The 26,399-nt window shown below is 45.9% G+C and overlaps 1 protein-coding gene across 1 annotated transcript; it reads left to right on the top strand.

Moving 5' to 3' along the window:
- Window positions 1–10: 10 nt before the first annotated feature.
- On the top strand, window positions 11–17,003 carry LOC310724663 (uncharacterized protein). Its single transcript, XM_083538927.1, has 16 exons — window positions 11–105; window positions 205–277; window positions 369–523; window positions 634–755; window positions 4,452–4,513; window positions 4,612–4,712; window positions 4,812–4,884; window positions 4,976–5,130; window positions 5,240–5,361; window positions 7,534–7,595; window positions 7,689–7,784; window positions 7,998–8,176; window positions 8,280–8,401; window positions 8,490–8,551; window positions 16,165–16,444; window positions 16,641–17,003. Exons 1-16 carry the CDS (start codon window positions 33–35, stop codon window positions 16,737–16,739), a joined length of 1,836 nt encoding a protein of 611 aa, XP_083395053.1. The 5' UTR covers window positions 11–32; the 3' UTR covers window positions 16,740–17,003.
- Window positions 17,004–26,399: the final 9,396 nt, after the last annotated feature.

The raw sequence follows: 26,399 nt of genomic DNA, 5'->3' as shown, positions 1-26,399 counted from the left end.
ATAGGAGCTCAGGAAACAAAGCTAATGGCAGCATGGATTACCACTTCCAAGATGGAGACACCAAAACACCAGCAGCTTTCCTCAGTAGGCTCATGACTCAGAATGGTATGCAATAATAACATGTGGTATCACACCTATTAGAGTACTTTCATTTCGGAATCATAGCAGGTTTAATGGCCTGTCAATTTTACTTTTCTCTTGCAGTCTCGACTACAACGGCTTCTACCTCACCTATAGGAACTGCCGCTTTGTCATCAGCATCAACTCCATCAGTAGAGTGGGTTCATTTCCATCATGTTTGTCTAATGAAGATTTACATTTTCATTTCGATTTTGAAAAATATTCACGACGACATTTTCTCTCTTCAGATCTGGTTCAGCTATGGTTCAGAGCATTATGGTCTTCAGCAGTTCCTCTTCTGTTCCCCCTGAGAGTTTGGTCCTCAGCACAATACAGGATCTTCTGAGTGCTCGACTGCCAAACCTCACTGATCCTCTAACAGTGCTGAACTTCACCTATGAGAGTATGTTCTTTTATTTACTAATAACTTATTGAAGTTACAACTCTTCAGATCATTCTCTCCTCCATATGAGAGCTGAAATACTCTTATAGACATTTTAATTCATTCCACAGAACTTTCAGACACCTCCTATGTGGTCACCTTCACATTGAACATCAATAACATCAGCATACCAGAGAACCCTGACCTCAGGAACAACACCTACAACACAGTGCAGAGCATCGTCAATAACGCTGTGAGTGAACATGACAATGACCATATCAATGCTGTAACTAATGTCCAGTGATGGCATTGGATCCCATTGCTGGGTTTAATAAAATAAATAATTGGAAGAATGAAATCGACCAAAGGTCAGAGCAATCACAGAGATATCTGAGGCAGTACAGACTCACAGTGGGATACTGAGGCAGAGATCAAAACACTAGACAGCAGATGCAAACACAGGGAGAGCAGAATAAAAAACAATAATCCAGACTGGAAACAAATATGGGACTTCAGCAGGGCCCCGAAATGGATCTGTACTACACAAGAGAGAAACTGGCGAAAATGTGCAATGACAGACATCAATCATGCTACTTGAATAATGGCATCAAAGAGAAGATATTGTCAGGAACTGGCAAGCGGGGCCCAGGTGCAGTAGGCAGAAAGAGCTAAAAATGAAGCAGCATTTAATGACAACATAAACAGTGAAAAGGTAAAGGCTATTGTACGAAAACTTCTAGACACAGGTTCTTGGAGCAAAGGGGCAGGTTAAACAAGGTCCAACAATACAGTCCATAAAATCAGGTGCAGCAAACTGAGCAATGTAGGCTGAGACAAAATCAGGATCCTCAAACAGTCCAATATCAATATCAATCCAACAATATTAGGGCCATAAGGAGCCAGTCAGATAATCTGGCACCGAGTGAGGGTTTTAGTTGTCTTTAAATATGGCGTGATACAGGAAAATCTCGACGACCCGGAAGAATGCGTGTCATGGGGGCGCCGGTAGGAAGAGTGTTTCACGAACCCGATAATGCACGACGCGAAAACAGAAATGAGCACCGCAAGCCCGGAAGATCCTGACAGAACGTCTCTACGTTACAAACGTAAGAGAGATCCTCATGTGGTTCCAGGACGAACTCCTTTCATTGAGAGCAGTTTACATCCCGGTTGCCCACTCCGGGGCCACTCCGGGCTCCTCTGTCCTGCGTGCAGGTGCTGAGGCCCTCACACACTGGGCAGCGTCTGGTCAGTGTGGCGTGATTGGACACTCGTTCCAAAAGTGTTTCGACGCAGCTCGAGTTGCCCCTGCATTGTCCACTCTCTGAACCACGTGTGACTTCTAGCCAGTAGGCAAGATGTGACATCATAGACAGGCGTTGTCACCTAAACCAGGAAGCTACAAGATGGCTGTGCGGTGGTAGCAACATTAGCTTCTGCAAAGAGAGAAGGTAAGCGCCGCAGGGATGCAGGGAGTGTGGCACGGAGACGAGGCATCTCGTTCCCTCTGGGAACTAGGGTTACCCACCAGGGTGCGACACATCCTGTTGAACCGGGGAGAAGAAGACGTGAACTGAATCGCGCAGCTCTTTTCCACAGTACACAGGACCCCCGAGAGACTCAAGGCAGCCCTCCAGACCGACAGGATGTTCCACAGGGGAACCAACCCCTCTGGGCTGGCCCCTGACCCACTCAGAGCGGCTGGAGTGGTGCTTTGCAGTCGAATACACCTCCTGAAAGGCAGCTGATCCCCCGCATCCGCAGCGATCTTACGGGCGGAATACAGGGAGTTACCCGCTGGAGGGAAGCCGCGCCCTGAACACATCCTGTGGCAGGGCTGGCAGATAGCCCTCCTGAACCCGAACGGCAGGGCTGGCAGATAGCCCTCCTGAACCCGAACGGCAGGAGCAGCGAACTGCGGCCGTTGAAGCCCCCTGAGAGGCGGCGGATGACCCCCATCCGCAATAAACTTTCGGGTGGAATAAGGGCGTTAACTGCTGGAGGGAGGCAGCGTCCTGAACACCCTGTGGCAGGGACGACAGACTGGCCTCCTGGTGGTGCCGGGGAGGGACGAGCACCATAGCATGAGGTGCACACCACCCTCTAAGATGCAAGCTGTCAGGCTTATGCACCACAGCCCGTTCACTAGAGGCGAGGACGAACCTCAGGTTGTCCAGCACCTCCTCGGCCATAGAGTGTCACCAGGGGCCCCTAGGACCTCCCCGCGGGAACCGGGGGGCAACGCTCTCTTTCCGGGCTAATTCGCTGTGCCTGGACGTACCAGGGCAAGGTTGCCGCCGAGCAGCCCCATTGGAGTGGCAAAGAAAGTACCACTGAAACGCCACCGCGGTCTCCTGAACCCGCCAGCAATCGCCCTTACCGACAGCGTTACCAGGTCAGGCCAGGAGGGGTCACCGTGGTGCTTAGAAGGAAGCTCACACCATCCCCCATAGCAGGCCAGCCTGGTATGCCTGCAACACACTCATCGTCTGAAAGCAACCCGCAGCCTGACCTGCTGCATAGCCCTACCTACCAGAGCCAAGCTCCTCTTCGTAGGCAAACCGATAGCCTTCATAGATGCAGCACTCGGGGAGATAGCTAGCTAGCGTCTCTACCACAAGCGGCACCGTTCCGTAGCCGCGCTACTTAGTCCCAAAAACATTCATGCACAGTGAGAAACATTAAAAAAAGCACACGCCGCACATGGGCCTCCCAGGACCCAGACACCATGGTGCGCAGGTCAGGGAAGGCGCTAAGGCTGTGACACAGGGTGCAGGAAACGCTCATCCAGTTTACTGGGTGAGTGCTGCTTCTGCTACACAACTGGCTAAGCTAGATCCAGCTCGGACCCGGCCTGTGCCACGACCTCGAGGAGCTCTCCGTACAGCACAGGCTGTGAGGAGTCCACAGGTTCGCTAGCATCCATCATCTCATCCTCCTCGGAAAGAGAGACATGTAATGCCGCGCCGCCTATACAGAGAGAAGAAGCAGCCGCCAGGCATACTTCCCCGAAATTCCTCCCACCTCGGAGGAAGAAATACGGAGCACTGTGTTACACGCACCGGAGAAGGATCCGCCAAACAAGCACTTTTCCCGGGGGACGGGAGCTTGGCTAGCAGCCGGGAGCGCATAGCCACACGGCTAAAATGCTATCAACTGATACCCTCAAGAGCCGACTAAGCACGTTCCTAAGCTAAACAAACAACACATTGGCTGCGTGTCACAGCCCCGAAATGAAGCGGGGCAAGCGGGAAAAATGCGGACAGAATTCTGCCTGCATTTAAGCTCATGACTGCACAGATAACACACACAAAGTGCTTACCTGAACGAGCAGAAGCTAATGTCGCTACCACCGCACAGCCATCTTGTAGCTTCCTGGTTTACGTGACATCGCCTGTCTATGACGTCACGTCTTGTCCCGAAGGGGAACCCCCACCGTGTTTAGTCCATCATCTGTGTTATAGGAGGCATTGGACAGGAGAGGAGTGACCTCACAACCCAACCAGAGTGGGTAGAGGGGGTATAGTGGAGGGAACTACAGGATAGGCATGGACTATGAGATTAGACAAACCAAAAGAGTGCCCAAAGTCTAAAGCAGGTAATCAGGGTGGCTGAATTGGAATTAAGAATTGGAAAATAGAGCAGGCAGAATGGCAAGAATAATCTCAGGGACATAAGTAGCAGGTGAGATAATCTGCTGTCGAGTGAGAGTTTTAGGCGTCCCTAAATACGCTGTTAAGTGGGAAAATCCGGAAGAGTATGCGCTGCGGCGGCCATGGATGGAAGAGCGCATTGCGAAACTGGAAGTGAGCGCCACGAGCCATCAAGTGTGCAACAATCTTTAGAATCTAGGTGAAGGTGACCTCTTGTGGTCACAAAAAAAATCAAAGTAGTTAAAAAAATAAAGTTAGCGCACATGAGATCTGACTTACTCTCTTTCCATATCCAGCTAAACATTCTTCTAAATGAACCTGGTGCACAAGAATTTGACCCCCAGATCTCTTTCTTCATGTAAGTTATTCATTTCTTATCTAAAAACAATACATTCTCTAAATCTTGTTTTAAATAAATTGTATTAGCTCATATTTTACTTCATCTATTGGTAATAGGAGCTCAGGAAACAAAGCTAATGGCAGCATGGATTACCACTTCCAAGATGGAGACACCAAAACACCAGCAGCTTTCCTCAGTAGGCTCATGACTCAGAATGGTATGCAATAATAACATGTGGTATCACACCTATTAGAGTACTTTCATTTCGGAATCATAGCAGGTTTAATGGCCTGTCAATTTTACTTTTCTCTTGCAGTCTCGACTACAACGGCTTCTACCTCACCTATAGGAACTGCCGCTTTGTCATCAGCATCAACTCCATCAGTAGAGTGGGTTCATTTCCATCATGTTTGTCTAATGAAGATTTACATTTTCATTTCGATTTTGAAAAATATTCACGACGACATTTTCTCTCTTCAGATCTGGTTCAGCTATGGTTCAGAGCATTATGGTCTTCAGCAGTTCCTCTTCTGTTCCCCCTGAGAGTTTGGTCCTCAGCACAATACAGGATCTTCTGAGTGCTCGACTGCCAAACCTCACTGATCCTCTAACAGTGCTGAACTTCACCTATGAGAGTATGTTCTTTTTTTACTAATAACTTATTAAAGTTACAACTCTTCAGATCATTCTCTCCTCCATATGAGAGCTGAAATACTCTTATAGACATTTTAATTCATTCCACAGAACTTTCAGACACCTCCTATGTGGTCACCTTCACATTGAACATCAATAACATCAGCATACCAGAGAACCCTGACCTCAGGAACAACACCTACAACACAGTGCAGAGCATCGTCAATAACGCTGTGAGTGAACATGACAATGACCATATCAATGCTGTAACTAATGTCCAGTGATGGCATTGGATCCCATTGCTGGGTTTAATAAAATATAAAACATTTCAAAAGTAAACAGGTAGTAAACATATGCATCTAATGTCACATAATGCATAAAACTGAATTAAACTCTGACTGTGGAAGCGATTGAAAAATTGTTTTTGGGAAGAAACTTTACAAAGGCAGACATTCATCCTTTTCCATGAACAAGATTGAGGCAGATTGAAAATACAGCTAGGCACTGTCACAGTCTCACTCCTCTATTTAGTATCATTCTGGGTTTTTTTTCTGTTTTTGTATATATTTTGTTTTTTCATCATATCTTTTCATATCTGCATATCATTACATATGTACAGTGAGAAAAATAAGTATTTGAACACTGCTATTTTGAAAGTTCTCCCACTCAGAAATCATGGAGGGGTCTAAAATTGTCATTGTAGATGCATGTCCACTGTGAGAGACATAATCTAAAAAAAAAATCCAAAAATCACAATATATGATTTTGTAACTATTTATTTGTATGATACAGCTGCAAATAAGTATTTGAACACCTGAGAAAGTCAATGTTAATATTTAGTACAGGAGCCTTTGTTTGCAATTACAGAGGTCAAACGTTTCCTGTAGTTTTTTACCAGGTTTGCACACACTGCAGGAGGGATTTTGGCCCACTCCTCCACACTAGATCAGTCAGGTTTCTGGCCTGTCGCTGAGAAACACGGAGTTTAAACTCCCTCCTATTGGGTTTAGGTCTGGAGACTGGCTAGGCCATGCCAGAACCTTGATATGCTTCTTACAGAGCCACTCCTTGGTTATCCTGGCTGTGTGCTTCGGGTCATTGTCATGTTGGAAGACCCAGCCTCGACCCATCTTCAATGCTCTAACTTAGGGAAGGAGGTTGTTCCCCAATATCTCGCAATACATGGCCCCGGTCATCCTCTCCTTAATACAGTGCAGTCGCCCTGTCCCATGTGCAGAAAAACACCCCAAAGCATGATGCTACCACCCCCATGCTTCACAGTAGGGATGGTGTTCTTGGGATGGTACTCATCATTCTTCTTCCTCCAAACACGTTTAGTGGAATAATGACCCAAAAGTTCTATTTTGGTCTCATCTGACCACATGACTTTCTCCCACGACTCCTCTGGATCATCCAAATGGTCATTGACAAACTTAAGACGTGCCTGGATATGTGCTGGTTTAAGCAGGGGAACCTTCCGTGCCATGCATGATTTCAAACCATGACGTCTTAGTGTATTACCAACAGTAACCTTGGAAATGTTGGTCCCAGCTCTTTTTAGGTCATTGACCAGCTCCTCCCGTGTAGTTCTGGGCTGATTTCTCACCTTCCTTAGGATCACTGAGACCCCACGAGGTGAGATCTTGCATGGAGCCCCAGTCCGAGGGAGATTGACAGTCATGTTTAGCTTCTTCCATTTTCTAATGATTGCTCCAACAGTGGACCTTTTTTCACCAAGCTGCTTGGCAATTTCCCTGTAGCCCTTTCCAGCCTTGTGGAGGTGTGCAATTTTGTCTCTAGTGTCTTTGGACAGCTCTTTGGTCTTGGCCATGTTAGCAGTTGGATTCTTACTGATTGTACGGGGTGGACAGGGGTCTTTATGCAGCTAACGACCTCAAACAGGTGCATCTAATTTAGGATAATAAATGTAGTGGAGGTGGACATTTTAAAGGCAGACTAACAGGTCTTTGAGGGTCAGAATTCTAGCTGATAGACAGGTGTTCAATAACTTATTTGCAGCTGTATCATACAAATAAATAGTTCAAAAATCATATATTGGGATTTCTGGATTTTTTTTTTTAGATTATGTCTCTCACAGTGGACATGCACCTACAATGAAAATTTCAGACCCCTCCATGATTTTTAAGTGGGAGAACTTGCAAAATAGCAGGGTGTACAAATACGTATTTTCCTCACTGTATTCTGTTAGTATTTAAGATCACTTATATTAACGCTTATTATTTCTGAATACCTAAATTAAAATCTAACGAAGTATATAGTTTTTAACTGAAAATTTCAAACTATGTTATTGGTCGGGAGAAAAAAAAAGAAAATGTAATACAACCTGTATATTGAAATATTTTTAGATCTCAGATTAAAATAATTCATTCTCTTTTTTTTTTCAGCTAAACACTTTTCTAAATGGACCTGGTGCAGAAACCTTCAAACCCCAGAGCTCTTTCTTCATGTAAGTTCACAGCAGTATTTATTTTCTTTCTGTAATTCTTATTGTTACATGGTATTGTATTGTGATGTATGTGCTTTCTTCTACTTGTAACAGGAGCTTAGGAATCCAGGTTAATGGAAGCATGGAGTACTACTTCGAAGATGGAGACACCAAAACACCAGCAGCTTTCCTGGATGAGGTTACACCTATGTATGTGTCCTAATAATCCTTTTACAGGTTTATAATCAGTGTTTTGTCACTGTGAGATAACTGTCTAATTATTTAGATGTAATTAATGACAGCTTTTATATATATTTTTTATAATATTACCTATTTATTAATTGATAACCCAATTTTCTTTAAGTCCTTCTCAGTATTTATGAATTTTATTACATTTATCTGGTTTTTTTTTTCCTATTTCAGATTAGGAAATGTCCTGATATACATTCGACTTGTTTTTAAGAATTTGACCAAAGTACCTAGTGAAGCTGATGTTGTCAAAGCTGCTAATTCTCTGCTGGACTCGAAGATCAGAAGAGCACGAGATCTTACAACACAAAAACTGAATGACCCTGTGAGCATCCAGAACATCACTTATGAACGTAAGATTTGTAATTATATTAAAATTGTAGTAAATTCATTTTTGTTTTAAAAATACCTTAAATATCCTTTTTTTCTTTCTTTCTTTTTTTTTAACTCTTTTAGAAATCAATGAAAAGTCATACAATATTACATTTGGATTCCAAATCAGCAATGTGACCATCTCCAGAAACATGCAGCTGAGGAATGAAACATGTAATTTAATCCAAAACACCATTAACCAATTGGTATGTGTAAGCCAATGTTCTCTGTATCATCACACATCAAAATAAAAGTTTGTCCTTAAAAACACATATTATACCACATTGTCTTTAGCTGAACACTATCCTGAATGGCAGAAGTGCTACTCCATTTGTCTTCCCTAAAGCAACCTACACGTAAGTGACTTTTTCTTCTCAAGGTCTGTCCTGATGTACAAAATAAACAGATGGGGACATCTGTCTCTGTTTACAGTAGTTCCCTTTTAGCAACTTGAGCTGCATCGGATGCTTTGGGAACGCAACCGTGTTGTCCACGCTCTAAAATAATGTGTGTAATTAGTAAAAATTAAACCCTGACCATTACCGGCAGGGTGACGTCATGACCAGGAAGTATAAAATGCATGTGTGCATGTGTTGAATTGTCTGTCAATTGTTTGTCAAACAAAAAAAAATCCTGGGAGCAGAGCACTCTAAGTCGGTTTTTGAGGGAGCAGGCTGTGAGCACTGCACTCGCATTTTAAAGACATTGCTCCGCTCCCGAGTGGCATTTCCAGAGGAGATTGATCATGCTCCTCACGGTTCTGGCCCTGCTCTCGCTAAGGTGGAATGGCGTGCCAGTTCCTGTGGCTCATAAATGGACTTTGCAGAGGTTTTTGAGACGGGCTTGTCCCTTTCTCCAAGCTCACCTGCTTGGTCAAGCACTTGCTCACAGGCTCAGTTTTTTCCCCCTGCAATGAGAGCATTAGCTCCACCTCTCTTTCTCTAAGGGGGAGGGGGGGAGGGGCACACTTTGTAAGCTAGGCTAGAGGAGCTATGGAGTTGGGGGAGGAGCTAGGTCGGTTCCTGAGGGAGCCGGCTGCACACATTTGGCACAGATTCTCTGCACATTCTGTGCATGATCTGCGAATATTTTGGCACGCTTATTGTGCCTCCCGTTCTTTCCTGACCTACACACTTAGGTGTCATGGTCATGGGTGACATTGTATTTACACGTCATGTGTCGGAAAGAACATTGGTGTGGAGCGATGCCGCGGGTTGAAGAGACGATCTTTTTCCTGCCTCCTCCCTCAATACCTCGACATTACCCACAAAGCCCCTGCACAATACGTCGGCACTCGTGGGTAAGCTTGTGCCTCGCCAGGTCAAGCCGTTACGTCCCTGCATAGCATGCCGTTCCTGCAGGCATATCAGGCTGACATGCTGCATGAGCTGGATGTGGAAGGTGCCACGGGTGGCCAGTTTAAGAGCTTCGCTGGACGGCGGACGTGGCTCTCAGAGCCACTAAAGATATCACTAGAGCCATTGGTCGTATGCCGCCAGATGGCGCCTGTGGTGTGAGCACCACCAGCTGGATCCAGTGCACTGTCCGGTTGGTTCAGTGCTGGAATTTGCCAAGGGTTGGCTCCATCCACCCTGAAAGTGTACGTGTCCGCCATTTCGGCCTATTACCCCCCCTTAGCGGGGCGGTCTCTCGGCAGAGACACTCTTATGATGTTTTTTCTTCGTGGCACCCGGAGGCTGAGGCCCCCGGTGTGACCTAGAGTGCCTGGATGAGACCTGGCCGTCATGTTGGGGGCTCTGACAGAGGTCCGAGGCATCTTGGAGGCACCTCTCCATCAAGACTGGGTTCTTGTTGGCCATTTGCTCTCTCAAGAGAGTCTCTCTCAAAATAGCCAGTGCCTTTTTTGTATCCTAGAACAGTTTACATCCCCAAGGTACCATTATTTGTCCAACAACTGGTGTGGTTTCAGGCATTCTAACCTCCTCCATTTCCGGCCTCAGACCAGGAAACTGAACCGGGTGAGCCCGGTATGCACCCTGGACACCTATGTACACAGAAAGGGTCTCTAGAGGAAGTCCGAACAACTGCTTATCTGCTACAGCCCTCTGAGGAGAGGCCTCCCTTCTAATTGATGCCATCGCATCCTCTTATGAGTCCTCTGGTCGCCCCGCTCCATTTGGGGTCATAGCTCACTTAACCCAGAGTGTGGCAGCCTCAAAGGCTTGGTCCTCTGGAGTACTCCTCCAAGACATCTGCAATGATGCGGGCTGGTCCACTCCGCTGACCTTTGTCTGGTTTTATAACCTGGACCCTAGTGCCACTCTTGGCCCCTCTGTCCTTCGACCTAGCAGTGCGTTTACGCGTTTTACTGATATCACCCCGCCGGTGATGGGCCGCGTCCAATTTTGACTGATTACAAACATTATTTGAGAGCATGGACAACGCGGTCGTGTTCCCAAAGCATTCCGATGCAGTGTCTTGTTCTCTGTGAGAACAAGGGTTACATACGTAAACTAAAGATGTTACATTTTGTAAAGTAGAATCACCAGTATTTATGCAGCAGTTCAAAGAGAGAACCTGATGGAAATGGGAAATTCTGCGGGGTTCATGTTTTGGCCAGATTATTTTCTAAGGAACTGGAAAATAGGACTTAGATTCAGGATGCAGACAGTTAAAAAAAGGCAGAATTTAATGACTAAATAAATAGCAGAAAGGTAAACGCTAAGTGCAAGGGGCAAAGAGGCAAATGAAACAAGTTCCAAAAATACATTCAATTAACCCAAAAACAGCAAACTGAGCAGTCTTGACTATGAGGAACCTCCAGGATGCCTCAGCCAATGGCTCGAATGGGGCTCAGATAAAGCCTCCAACACAACAGCCAAGTCCCACACAGGCACTCTAGGTCGCAACAGAGGCTGAGGGAAGGAAAACAAAGAAAACATGTCACCAGCGGGTTTCTACAGAGTGATTGCCCCACCAGGGGGGCATGATATGCCGAAAAAGTGGATGCGTTGACTTTAAGGAGACAACCCTTTGGTGATTAGTTCTTGAAGGAATTCCAGCACTGAACCAACCGTGCAGTTAACTGGATCTAATTAGTGCTGATGACACTATACAATGAACAGGAGCCATCTAGTTGCCTATGACCTCCTTGTGGAGGGAGCTCTGGATTGGAGAATAGTCTCTACACATCAGTGGAGAGACCGGAGGCAAGGAGCTGTGCCCCTCTCAGGGGCCATTCATGGAGAACCAGAGGGGACAGTGTGATGTCTCTCGAGTCACAAGCAGGTCCACCTGAGCTCTGTAAAATCTCATGCAAATTTGCTCCACCACCTCAGGGTGGAGTTGCCATTCCCCAGGCCTCGGCCCTTGTCTCGAAAGGCCGTCTGCTCCCTCATTTAAGTGGCTGGGGATATATGCTGCCCTTAAGAAGAGCACCTTCCCCTGGGCCCAGAGGAGGATCTGAAATGCCAGTTTGTGTAGAAGGTTAGGTTGCAGGTGGTTGATATAGGAACCACCAACATTCGTTGGTATGGACCAACACATGGAAGCCATTGAGTTCTGGAACGAAATGCTTGAATGCTTTAAGCACAGCCAGCATCTCCAGGCAATTGATATGCCATGTGTAATGGAGCCTTCCCCAGAGACCTTGTGTTTAGCGACCATTCATGACCACTCCCTAGACCGTGAAGGACACATCTGAATCCATATTCACACACTTCCTGAAGGTGCGTGGTGAGAGGTCAAAACTAAACTAAAGGATCCAATATTAATAAGCTTCGGTTCCTCAAAAGTGAACCTCAGGAACTTCCTTTAAGAAGGAAGGATGGATACATGGAAATATGCATCCTTCAGATCTATTGTGACAAACCAGTCCCTTAAGGGTATCAGTCTCTCAAGACTGACTTCTGGTACACCTAGAGCCAAAGCTATGCAATGTTGCAGTGGGGGGGGCGGGGTGGGCACCTTATAATGAGGTGCACTATGCTCTTTCCCGGTGAGATACCTGAAACGTCCGATGTCAGGACTTCTTGGCCTTCCAGTCCTCAGATCTGTCGGTTCACGGGGCTTCAGCCCAGATCGCACGGGATCCCTAGTAGGGGGAGTGCAAGATGCAACGCTCTGCTTCTGAACCTCAAGAGGTGCTGAGTTGTTCTTGGTGCTGTGCCCACTGAGCAGCCCAACAAAAGTGAGGTGGGAGGAACTGCTTATGTGCTGCTGACTGTGTCTTGGCCTCCTGTAACCTCTCGACGACCGTATTCACGGAGTCGCCGAACAGACCAGTCAGCACAAGAGGGCGTCAAGCAGCATGGCCCTATTATGGCTGCCTCTTGGTGGACACCAGGGCGACCATGGACCGGCCAACATCTACAGTGGTCTCTTTAGTGGCCCTAAGAGCTAATCCGCCGCATGGAAGCTATAAATAGCACATAGAGTGAAACTGCTGCCTTCTGATTGTTCAGGAAGAAAGGAAGAAATTATGAAAGTGACAAAGAAAACCAAGCACTCGTTTTTAACCCTTATTCGGCTCACCTATTTAGTCCCAAAGTCTCCCTGTAATCCAACATAGTTGGACTAATAGAGTGCGGTTATGAGATGATGCCCTGGGTTGAAGAGACGCTGCCTGTATATCTCTCTCCGGGTGCTGCATCATCTCTTAAGACCCTGGCACTCCAGTTTGAACACCATGGCCACAACACACCTTTCAGGCAGACCTGCTGCAAGAGCTGGATGTAGGAGAGACCTTGGGTGGTCAGGAGATTTGTGAGCTCTACTGGGCTTTTAATCTAGCTCTAAGGGCCATGAAAGAGACCGCTAGGGACACTGTCTGATCCATTGATACCCTGGTGTCCTATGGCGATAGGGTCATTCTCCTGGATGCCCTCTGGTGCCCTCTGGCCTCTTCGGTGATGCACTTAATGCTGTCATCCATAGGTTTTATGGGGCTAAAAAGCAGTCAGCAGCATTCCAGCACTTCCTCCCACTTCACTCTCGTGGGGCTGCTCGCCGTGCACAGTCCCAGCACCTCTGGGCACTGAGAGGTGCAAAGGCAGATGTCACTACTCGCACTCCCCCTGCTAGGACACCTGTGTGACGCTCTACGCCAAGAGATCCTGATATGAGACCTTTGGAGATTCTGCCGGAAAGGGGCACTGTGCACCTCAGTATAGAGCTGGTTCATTAACCCTGCCACTTTCAGTGCTTCAGGGCATGGCCAAGGTGTTTTAGAGCATGGCCATGGCCAAGGTTCAAGATGCTGACCCTAAAGCAGGTTGTGTCCAGTTGTGTTCCTTGGCCATCTTCTCTCTTAAGAGGAAGCCTTCCTAAAGCGTTGTTGACGCAGCAACTCATGCCCTCGGGGAACCATTACTACATACATAACCTGGAGACGTTTTCTTTAATAAATATAAGACAGCTGATATCCAAGATGGCGGTGTGGCAGTAGGACGCAGCAGCCTCTCTGGATACCAAATGGTCCTTTCCGGTCTATAGCTTGACTTTTTCAAGTACATGGAGACCAGAAATAGCTGTGTAATGTATACGACTGCCAGACGATGTTAAAGTACAGAAATCTTGCAACAACCAATCTGCATGATAAAATATTAAAAAACCTTTGCGACATCAGCTTGCTGCAACCTCAGCTACATTAGGGTCGCCTGATGCCATTGGCATCAGTTATTAGGGTTGCCTGATGCCGGTGGCCGGGAGAGAGGACGTTGGAAGCGATGCTTGAGGAAGTGGAAGCATGGCAAGCAGGTGGGTGTCCATGATTGGCTAAAGGCTAACTCTATCTGGCCGGCTCTCCCATCTATTCTACTTTCAAACATCTGCTCTCTGGACAATAAATTGGATTCCATCGGACTCCAACAGTCCATGTGGCATGAGTTTAGAGACTGTAGCGTCTTTGTTTTCACAGAGACATGGCTCGGCAACAGAGTTCCGAATGCTGCCATTCAGCTAGACGGAAATGCATCTCTGTGCAGTAAGATTCGCGGTGGTGGTGTGTGTGTTTATATCAATACAGAAGGGTGCAAGAACTCTGTGCTTGTCTCCAGCTATTGCTCATTGCTAGTGGAGTTTTAACTGTAAGATGCAGGCCATTTTATTTACCCCGGGAATTCACCACTGCTTTCATTGTCGGAGTGTACATTCCCACAAGCACTAATGCTAAGGAGGCCCTGTGTGAGCAAAGGTGCATACGCTGCTAAAGCCTAGAGACTTCAGAGCAGGGGACAAGATGGCCTTAAGAACAGCAAGGGCCAAACTGTCCTGTGCCATCGGAGAGGCAAAGTGCACAAACGCCAAGAGAATGAACAGCCACATCCAGGACAGTGGAGACACCCAGCACATGTGGCAGGGCATCCAAGCAATCACGAACTACAAGACAACTTTATCTACTTGCCCTCTACAGGACTTTGCATGGGTTTTCTTACCACTGCTATGCAGATGACACTCGGAGCAGATGATAATCAACTCAACTTTTCTTTCCCTCCCTCAGATACCAGAGCTTCCGCTCAGATCTCGGCATGCTTGACAGACATATCTTTATGGATGAGTGCTCATCAATTAAAACTTAACCCCAGCAAAACAGAACTCCTAGTCATCCCAGGTGATTCATCACCAGGTCAAGATCTTCAAATAACTCTTCATTACTCTCTGCTCGACCATTTCTGTCTACACAGGCTGCCCAGGTGCTTGTTCAGTCTCTTGTCATTTTGAGACTGGACTACTGCAACTCTCTGATGGCAGGTCTTCCTCTGAACACTACACTGCAAATGATCCAAAATGCAGCTGCATGACTTGTGTGTTCAATCTGCCCAAGTTCTCCCACACCACCCTGCGCTCCCTTTACTGGCTTCCAGTAGCTGCATGTATCAGATTTAAAACACTGATGCTTGCCTACAAGGCCAAAAATGGACCAGCACCATCTTACGTCAGAGACCTATAGAAGCTGAGACTATTGGGCCTGAACATCTCCCTCTGCAACTGCATCCTGGACTTCCTGACTGGGAGACCTCAGTCTGTCCGGTTTGGGAACAACATCTCTAGCATCAACACACTGAGCACCGGGACCCCTCAAGGCTGTGTGCTCAGCCCATTGCTGTTCACTCTGCTGACAACTGTAAAGCAATGCAAAGCTCGATTTACATCAAGTTCCCTGATGACACGACCATGGTGGGTCAGCATACAAAGAGGAGGTGCAACAGCCAACAACCTGTTTCTGAACTAAAAAACAAAACTAAAAAGATGATTGTTGACTTTAGGAGAGCACAGAGTGGCCATTCTCCACTGATCATTGATTGATCCTCTGTGGAGATCATCAAAGCACCAAATACCTTGGTGTTCATCTGATAGAGAACTTCACCTGGTCACTTAAACCCCAGCTCCATTACCAAGAAAGCTTAGCAGCACCTCTATTTCCTGAGAAGGCTAAGGAAATCCCATCTCTCTTTCCCCATTCTAACCACCTACTACAGAGGGACCATCGAGAGGAGCATCCTGAGCAGCTGCGTCACTGCCTGATTTGGGAACTGCACCGTCTCGGATAGCAAGACCCTACAGAGGATAGTGAGGACAGCTATGAAGATCATTGGAGTCTCTCTCCATGAGGGGATGAGGTTTCATCTTTAGTCTGGTTCTTCTTAAAGTTTGTTGTTTTATGTAGCACTAGGTATCTGGAAGAACGTTGTCTCATTTCACTTTGTACTGCATCAGATATATTTGGGTGAAATTAAAATAAAAGCTTCTTGACTTTAAGAACATATAGAAACACTTTTACATCTGCTCATGTATGTAGTTACTGTATCTAATCAGCCATTAAGGTGGCAGTAGCACACAAAATAAAATTGTTGATATAGGATAAGAGCCTCCGATGAAGAATTTCAGAAAATGTTGATCTTTCTTGTGATACAAAAAGGAATTAAACAACTATAAATGAGCAGGTGAACAGTTGCTATCAAAGCAGAATGCCAAATATTTTTCTAACAGATGTTCTTGTTTTCTCCAGGTTTAATCGTACAGAAATTGTGGCTAATTCAGAATACATCTTTGTGGACGGTGTCACCCAGTTTACACCAAGTGGATTTCTTTTTGAAATACTTAAGATTAGTGGTCTGTCAAACTCCACCACTCCTGCTGCTCAAACAGATGCCCCTATCTATGTAGTCCTGAGGCCCACAGTCCAAGCAAACACCACCACCACTGGTGGAAGTTCTGCATGGATCCTGGGTATCATTATTCCCTGCAGTATAGTCATCATTCTCATACCATGCTGGATTCTACTCTGTGTAAGTGTCAATAAAGCTATTGTTTTCTAATCCCTGAATGCAGGGTGCTATTGAAATTGAATGTAATCTGTATTCATAAATGTCAGTAAAAGGAAAAGTTTTCTCCATTTATATTTTTACCAGTTTATTCACTGACCACAGTTATTTTAGTAATATATGTAACACTCCATTTTTCCTTTCTCTTCGTTTCTCTCAGTGTTTGCTGTGTGGTTGCTGTGCTGGTTTAAGGAGGCGCTACAAAAGAAGACGATCCTACAACACTGAATATAGAACACATAATGGACTCTATTTTTGAGTGTAAAATACAACAAAGATTTAACATGTAAACATTAAGATCTATTTCAACAAAGTTTATTTTGTTCTATTTATTAATTTCTTGTATTTATATTACTCTATTTATTGTCTCTTTTAATCATTAGGCTATTTTATTTAGCTGTACACTGCCTATATATAATTAATAATCACAGTAATCAATCTTTTAAAAATTCTATCATATGCAGCAATGTATATTAATATATGTATTTACGAAATATAATAAAGCTTATTCAATTCTGTCTCTAAATATACATTTATTTCCATTTATTTTTTAATTATTTCAGTTGTAGCAAAGAACCCTGTGATAGAAATTGTGTTTAATAAATTTTAGGTTACAATATAGTCGATAAGAATTAACAACATATGAATAACATACATTAACTGTATCAGTCAGGATTTAGCTCTTGTCAGAGCAAAGAATCAGTGATGATAAAAGTGGTAAATGACCCACTTCTTCTTCTTCTTCTTCTTTCGGCTGCTCCCATTAGGGGTCGCCACAGCGGATCATTCGTCTCCATACCACCCTGTCCTCTACATCTGCCTCTTTCACACCAACTACCTGCATGTCTTCCCTCACCACATCCATGAACCTCCTCCTTGGCCTTCCTCTTTTCCTCCTACCTGGTGGCTCCATCTTCAGCATTTTTCTACCAATATAATTCATGTCCCTTCTCTGCACATGTCCAAACCATCTCAATCTCGCCTCCCTCACCTTGTCACCAAAACATCCTACATGTGCTGTCCCTCTAATAAACTCATTTCTAATCTTGTCCATCCTCGTCACTCCCAACGAAAACCTTAACATCTTCAGCTCTGCTACTTCCAGCTCCACCTCCTGTCTTTTACTCAATGCCACTGTCTCTAATCCATACAACATCGCAGGTCTCACCACAGTCCTTTAAACTTTCCCTTTCATTCTTGCAGATACCCTACTATCACAAATCACTCCTGTCACTCTTCTCCACCCGCTCCACCCTGCCTGCACTCTTTTCTTCACTTCTCTAACACACTCTCCATTACTTTGCACTGTTGACCCCAGGTACCTGAACTCCTCCACCTTCTCCACCTCTTCTCCCTGCAACCGCATCACTCCACTGCCCTCCCTCTCATTCACACACATGTACTCTGTCTTACTCCTACTGACTTTCATTCCCCTTCTCTCAAGCGCATATCTCCACCTCTCCAGGTTCTTCTCAACCTGCTCTCTACTCTCACCACAAATCACAATATCATCTGCAAACATCATTGTCCAGGGAGACTCCTGTCTGACCTCGTCCGTCAACCTGTTTATCACCACTGCAAACAGGAAAGGGCTCAGGGCCGATCCTTGATGCAGTCCAACCTTCACCCTGAATCAGTCTGTCGTACCTACTGCACACTTCACTGTCGTCACACTGTCCTCATACATGTCCTGCACCACCCTCACATACTTCTCTGACACACCTGACTTCCTCATACAATACCACAACTCCTCTCTCGGCACCCTGTCGTACGCTTTCTCTAAATCCACAAATACACAATGCAACTCCTTCTGTCCTTCTCTATACTTCTACATCAACATCCTCAAAGCAAATAAGGCATCTGTGGTGCTCTTCCTCGGCATGAAACCATACTGTTGCTCACAGATGGTCACCTCTTCTCACAGCCTGGCTTCCACTACTCTTTCCCATAACTTCATGGTGTGACTGATCAACTTAATTCCCCTGTAGTTACTGCAGGTCTGCACATCTCCCTTATGCTTAAAGATCGGTACCAGCACACTCCTTCTCCATTCCTCAGGCATCCTCTCCCCTTCCAGAATCCTGTTAAACAATCTGGTTAAAAACTCCACTGCCATCTCTCCTAAACATCTCCACGCTTCTACCGGTATGTCATCTGGTCCAACCGAATTTCCATTCTTCATCCTCTTAATCGCTGCTCTCACTTCCTCTTTACTTATCCTATCTACATCCTGCGTCACCAACTCCACATCCTCCAACCTTCTCTCTCTCTGATTTTCCTCATTCATCAGCTGCTCAAAATACTCCCTCCATCTTCTCAACACACTCTCCTCATTAGTCAACACATTTCCCTCTCCATCCTTTATTGCTCTAACTTGCAGTACATCCTTCCCAGCTCGGTCCCTCTGCCTGGCCAATCGGTACAAATCCTTTTCTCCTTCCTTAGTGTCCAACCTCTTATACAGCTCCTCATATGCCTTTTCCTTGGCTTTCGCCACATCCCTTTTTACCTGCTGCCGCATCTCCTTGTACTCCTGCCTACTTTTCTCATCACTCTGTTGATCCCACTTCTGTTTTGCCAACCTCTTTCCCCTAATGCTCTCCTGCACTTCCTCATTCCACCACCACGTCTCCTTGTCTTGCTTTCTATTTCCAGATGTCACACCAAGTACTTTTCTAGCTGCCTCCCTCATCACTCCTGCAGTTGCCCAATCATCCGGCACCTCTTCACCACCACCAAGCCCCTGTCTGACCTCTTCCCTGAACCTCACACTACACTCTTCCTCCTTCAATTTCCACCATCTTATTCTTCTTTCAATCCTTACTTTCCCCCTCTTCTTCTTCGACTCCAAAACCATCCTACAGACCACCATCCGATGCTGTCTAGTTACACTGTCCCCCGCCAACACCTTACAGTCTCCAATCTCCTTCAGGTTGCATCTCCTACACAGAACATAATCCACCTGTGTGCACCTTCCTCCACTCTTATACGTCACCCTATGATCCTCCTTCTTCTTAAAATACGTGTTCACCACTGCCATTTCCATCCTTTTAGCAAAATCTACCACCATCTGCCCTTCCACATTCCTCTCCTTAAAACCATACCTACCCATCACCTCCTCATCACCTCTGTTCCCTTCACCTACATGCCCATTAAAGTCTGCCCCAATCACCAATCGTTCTTTCCTAGGTACACCATCTACCACTTCATCTAATTCACTCCAGAATCTTTCCTTTTCCTCCATCTCACAGCCAACTTGTGGAGCATAGGCACTGATGACATTTATCATCATCCCTTCAACCTCCACCTTCACGATCATCACCCTATCAGAAACTCTCTTCACCTCCACTACACTCTTACTGTACTCTTCCTTCAGAATCACCCCTACACCATTTCTCTTTCCATCCACACCATGATAAAACAGTTTAAACCCACCTCCAATGTTCCTGGCCTTACTCCCTTTCCACTTGGTCTCCTGAACACACAGCATATCTACCTTTCTCCTCTCCATCATATCAGCTACCTCTCTCCCTTTACCCATCATAGTACCAAAATTCAAAGTACCAACCCGAACCTCTACTCTCCTACACTGCTCCTTTTCCTGCCGTCTCTGTAGACGTCTTCCTCCTCTCCTTCTCCTCCTTCGGCCAACAGTAGCCCAATTTCCACCGGTACCCTGTCGGCTAACGATACCTGTGGTGGTCGTTGTTAACCCGGGCCTCGACCGATCCGGTATGAAATTCTCATTTGTGATCCGCATATTTGATTTGGCACATGTTTTACGCTGGATGCCCTTCCTAACGCAACCCTCCCCATTTACCCGGGCTTGGGACCGGCACTAAGAGTGCACTGGCTTGTGCCCCCCTAATGGCTGGGTTTGGTAAATGACCCACTATGTCGTGTAAATTAGATAGAAGGATGCGAATGCAGATTATAGGCATTTTGTAACCATTTCATCATCTTTTCATCATTTCATCTTCTCACGCTTATCCGTAATTGGGGTTGCGGGGGCAGCAGTCTCCCGCCTTCGAATGCTGCCCAATCCTCTCAGCACCGGTCCCTTACGGTCCCTCCTGCAGGTGGTGAGCCCACGGGAAGGCGGCCCCACGTCGCTCCAACGTCACGATCCTTGGTTTATTTTTCTCGTAAGGGTCCCCTGGAGCATAGAGGGTTAAGGGCCTTGCTCAAGGGCCCAAGAGTGGCAGCTTGGCGATACCGGGGCTTGAACCCCCGACCTTCCGATCGGTAACCCAGCGCCTTAACCACTGGAGCCACCACTCCCCCTTTTTGTAACCACAAATTTAAAATTCACATGGTTTTGAAAAACATTGACACCATGTCCTCCAGACTAAAGAGGATAAAACAGACTTCCTCTGAAAGTCTGTTTAAGTAACCTAATTAACATTAAATGATATAAGAAAGAATTCACAGCAGTACCTCTGATCTATAGATTGTTGAATATTATATCTCTCATGCCAAAAGCGCTGACTATAAACTAAATTATTAACGACCAGGAGTTTAATGTAATGTGTTTGACAGAAATGTGGATTAAACCAAATGATTAGCTAGCTTTAAATTAAGCAAATCCCCCTGGATATAGTTACATACACCAGCCCCGTATAAATTGCAAAATACAATAATTTAAGCGTTACACAAAACTAAACACAAATGTAACACATTCTTTACAAATTCTTCACACTCATGGTGGTGGTTGATTTATTATTGGATAAACATTTGGATTCAATATGAAAAATATATTTATAATTCCACAGTCTGAAGTTTTTCAGATCATTAACTTATCTCTTATGCCTCAGTCATTGCATTAGTACCTCACCACGTTACCGTTCACTTTAACTACAGCAGCAAGTTTTATCAATAACCCACAGAACTTGACTGGGCCACTGAATTGATCCATCCAAGATGGCTCGCAGCGGCCTCTCCGGATCCAAAAATGGTGCTTTCACCATATTTAGCACGACCCTTCACATTACATGGACACCAGAGTCAGCTGTGTTCATGTGTACGACCACCAGACACTGCTACGGTACAGGCATCATGCAACCAACAATCTGCATTATGATCTTATCAACAACCTTCGTGACCTCGGCTTGCTGCGACCTCGGCCACAAAGACCCGGCCCCCAGCCCTCGGTGTTACCTGATGCCGGTGGCCGGGAGAGGGGACGTCGAAAGCGCTGTTCGTGGAAGCGGAAGCGCGGCAAGCGGGCGGGTGTCCGTGCTAGGCTAAATGCTAACCCTCCATTTTTCTTTCAAACGTCTGCTCTCTGGACAATAAACTGGATTATATCCGACTCCAGCAAACCACACGACGAGAGTTTAGAGACTGTTGCGTCTTTGTTTTCACGGAGATGTGGCTCAGCGACAGTTCCTAAACTCCATCAGCATGTGGACTTTGCAACGAGAGGAGCGAACACGCTGGATCTTGTTTACACAAACATGCCCCGAGCGTATTGTGCGGAGCCCCGCCCCCATCTCGGATACTCAGACCACTGCTCTGTTATGTTAATTCCAGCATACAGACCGCTCATCAGACGCTCTAAACCGGTTCTGAAACAGGTGAAAACCTGGTTTGAGGTACAGAACAATGTGAAGGCGAGGAAGACCACCCCTCCTCCCACTGACCAGGTGCTCTGTCTAACCACAGCTGAAGTGAGGAAAACTCTATGCAGAGTTAACCCACGGAAGTCTGCTGGACCAGACAACATTCCTGGCAGAGTGCTCAGGGAATGTGCAGAACAGCTAGCAGATGTCTTCACTGACATCTTCAACATCTCCCTGAGCAGCAACGTTGTTCCCACGTGCCTCAAGACAACGACCATTGTTCCCGTGCCGAAGAAATCTACTGTCTCCTGCCTCAATGACTATCGTCCCGTCGCACTCACTCCCATCGTGATGAAGTGCGTTTCGAGAGGCTCATCATGAGGCACATTAAGACACAGCTTCCACCCTCCCGGGACCCCATGCAGTTTGCGTATCGTCCAAACCGTTCCACGGACGATGCTATCTCCACAACCCTCCATCTGGCCCACACTCACCAGGATAACAAGGACTCATATGTACGAATGCTGTTCATTGACTTCAGCTCAGCATTCAACACAATCATTCCTCAGCACCTGATCGAGAAGTTGAACCTTCTGGGCCTGAACACCTCCCTCTGTAACTGGATCCTGGACTTCCTGACTGGGAGACCTCAGTCAGTCAGGATCGGGAACAGCATCTCCAGCACCACCACACTGAGCACTGGGGCCCCCCAGGGCTGTGTGCTCAGCCCACTGCTGTTCACTTTGCTGACTCACGACTGTGTAGCAATGCACAGCTCGAACCACATCATCAAGTTTGCTGATGACACGACCGTGGTGGGTCTAATCAGCAAGAACGATGAGTCAGCATACAGAGAGGAGGTGCAACGGTTAACAGCCTGGTGTGGAGCAAACAACCTGTCTCTGAACGTTGACAAAACCAAAGAGATGGTTGTGGACTTCAGAAGAGCACAGAGCGACCAATCTCCACTGATTATTGATGGATCCTCAGTGGAGATCATCAAGAGCACCAAATTCCTTGGTGTTCATCTGGCAGACAACCTCACCTGGTCACTCAACACCAGCTCCATCACAAAGAAAGCCCAGCAGCGTCTCTACTTCCTGAGAGGGCTGAGGAAAACCCACCTCCCTCCCCCCATCCTGACCATTTTCTACAGAGGGACCATTGAGAGCATCTTGAGCAGCTGCATCACTGCCTGGTTTGGGAATTGCACTGTCTCGGTCCACAAGAACCTACAGAGGATAGTGAGGACAGCTGAGAAGATCATCGGAGTCTCTCTCCCCTCTATCATGGACATTTACACCACACGCTGCATCCGCAAAGCACACAGCATTGTGGACGATCACACACACCCGTCACACACACTTTTCACACTCCTGCCATCAGGAAAACGGTTCCGAAGCATTCGGGCTGCCACAACAAGACTCTGCAACAGTTTCTTTCCACAAGCCATCAGGCTTCTCAATACACAGAAATTAAACGGAACTCTCACACACACACACACACACACACACACACACACACACACACACACACACACACACACACACTCACTCACTCAAATGTGTGTTACCGAACTGGACTTAACACTTAACACACACACATCACTCATCTCAATCCATTCTACCACCATTCATTTATTTATTATTTATTATTCTCGAGTGTACCACACTCTTAATTGCTGTTTTTTTTTGTTGCACATTTATCATTTATCACTGTATTATAATGTTTATGTGCTGTTTTTTGCACCTTTGACTGCTGCTGTATTTTTGCACTACATTGTTCTGTTTATACTCACTTCCGGGGTATAGTTTTTAGTTTGTATAGTTTTTACAGTCTTCTCGTACAGTACTGTATAATCAAGTATACAGTAGGTTTACTGGTCCGCGCTATATTGGGTTTTGTGTCTTGTCTTGTGTCGTCTGTCTGCACTGTTTGCATTATGTTGCACTCGATGCACTTTATGTAGCTTGTGTTGTAGCTCTATGTTGTTTGTTTGTTGTTTTTTAGTGTAGCACCAGGGTTCCGGAGGAACGTTGTCTCGTTTTTACTGTGTACTGTGTACCACTGTGTATAGTAAAAATGACAATAAAAGCCTCTTGACTTGACTTGAATGTCTAGAATCAAGATTCAGTTAAAATCTAGATGATGGAGCTCCCCAAAACAATCAGGGGAAAAAACATAAAAAATTAGCACAGTGGTATAATGATCATAAACACAAATTAAAACAGACCACTGAAATTAAAAGGTAAATGGCGTCAAACAAAATGAACAGTATTTCAAATAGCATGGAAGGAGAATCTCCTGAGTTCTAGAAAATCTCTTAGTGCTGCTGATCAGCATATTTCCCCACCCTCATAGAAAATAACAGGCAGAATCCTAGATTTTTATTCTGTACTGCAGCAAAATGAACAGGAAATAAAAGCACTGCGCTAACATGCACACCATCAATAGGTAGTAATGATTTCATGAACCTTTTGATAATGAAGTTGAAAACATCAGAAAAAAAGGATCCAAACTACTTTGTAAATAACCCTGTACAACAACGCCCTGAGATCTAACCTGTAAAAGATGCATGTAACATACGGCTCCGGAAATGCTCGCTATTTTTTGACTGCTAACATGGGGAGTTACCTGGCTCACCTGTTGTGCCCGGGCAACCAGTGCTCAAGCATTCCCCCGATGGATCCAACATTGCCCCAAGATCTAACCTGTGAACGACGCACATAACACCCTGCTACAGAAGTGCACATAACTTTCTGACCAAATGTCTGAACCTGCAGCTCCTCTCGAACAATCCAACGCTTGGTGAGTTCTGCTTCACAATGATAGGGTGACGCTATGAAGATAGGAGTCACTATGAATGCTTGGCCGCCACAAGCCATCTATCCCTGTGGTAACTTTTCTTACCTAAAACCCGAAAAGCCAAAAGGATCAAGAGGGCCCGCCTTTCACGGTCTATATTCATACTGTCAATCAATATCAAGCAAGCTTTTGTCATTCTGCTCCATGGAATGTTTCTGTCCTCCCCGAGCTCGCCCCAGTTAAATTTGCCACCTGCCACTGTCCCCAGAGCGGGTCACCACCCCGGTAGGCCCCGGGGTTGCCGGGGGACCGGCAACCCCGGGGCCTACCGGGGTGGTGACCCGCTCTGGGGACAGCACCCCGGTAGGCCCCGGGGTTGCCGGGGGACCGGCGAGGGCTTGAAAGCCAGAAGCGAGGACCCACCAGGGCTTGCATCCTGGCCTCACCGGGTTAGTGAGGAAGCGCTAAGAGTAGTGGTTTTTGGATGGCGGCGCAGGGCCTCCCACTTATTCTACACCCCTCATGTCTCTTTACAGTGCGAGACTAGAGTCAAGCTCAACAGGGTCTTCTTTCCCTGCTGATTCTGCCAAGTATATTTCCTTGGCTGTGGTTTTGCTAGATAGTAGGTAGGGACAGTTTGAATCTCGTTAATCCATTCATGCACGTCATTAAGTAGATGACGAGGCATTTGACTACATTAAGAGAGTCAAAGTTACTCCCGCCGTTTACCCGCACTTAATTGAACTTCTTTACTTTGACATTCAGAGCACTGGGCAGAAACCATCTCTCTCTCTCTCTCTCTCTCTCTCTCTCTCTCTCTCTCTCTCTCTCTCTCTCTCTCTCTCAAAGCGGTCGCACCGCAGCTATCCAAACCCCGACATCCCCAAACACAAAAAGACACAAGGGGATGTGGGTGGGTTTTAAGAATAGCGTCAGCAGGGGGGGTGTCAAAAAAAACATAATCAAGAAACCTTTGCAGGGTAAGACGGGAAAATAGAGGCTGTGATTTCTAGGCCGGGTCCAAGCCCTTTTGTTTTCAAATCAATTCATTTTATTTTTATTTCTATAGCACTTTTAACAATTAACATTGTATTTTTCTTTATATATATATATATATATAAAGAAAAAGACAATGTTAATTGTTAAAAGTGCTATATATTTGAGCTTGAGTCTGGTTCCTAGTTTAACTCGACCGAGAGAGAGAGCGAGAGAGAGAGAGAGAGAGAGAGAGAGAGAGAGAGAGAGAGAGAGAGAGAGAGAGAAGAAGGTGACAGGAAGAGAAGGATATGGATTATTAAGTGTCCTTATTGTTGTATGAAAGTTAATGTCACTGTGCAGTTTGGACTCCGGCAAGACTCTCTATGGCAGCATAACTAAAAGGGAGAACCAGAAGGTAATACAGACATGAGGGATCTCTGGGATAAGAGACAACCCACCACACCACCGTCAACAAACCTAAGTGAACGCGTGAATGTGAGGGGACGACAGCATACAAATATACCAGTTCACCAAACACTCTATATCCATGTTCCCTCCAGATCTGATCCTTTACC

This window comes from Silurus aristotelis (genome assembly GCF_946808225.1).
Source record: "Silurus aristotelis genome assembly, chromosome: 4".
Taxonomy (NCBI): Eukaryota; Metazoa; Chordata; class Actinopteri; order Siluriformes; family Siluridae; genus Silurus; species Silurus aristotelis.
The sequence above is the reverse complement of the archived record's forward strand: the minus strand, read 5'-3'. Positions and strand labels throughout refer to the sequence as shown.

Coding starts and splice junctions, on each gene's coding strand:
- LOC310724663 (XM_083538927.1), top strand. CDS start 33: ATGGATTACCACTTCCAAGATGGAGACACCAAAACACCAGCAGCTTTC. Junction 278..368: donor GCATCAACTCCATCAGTAGA/GTGGGTTCATTT, acceptor TTCTCTCTTCAG/ATCTGGTTCAGCTATGGTTC. Junction 756..4,451: donor AGAGCATCGTCAATAACGCT/GTGAGTGAACAT, acceptor TTCCATATCCAG/CTAAACATTCTTCTAAATGA.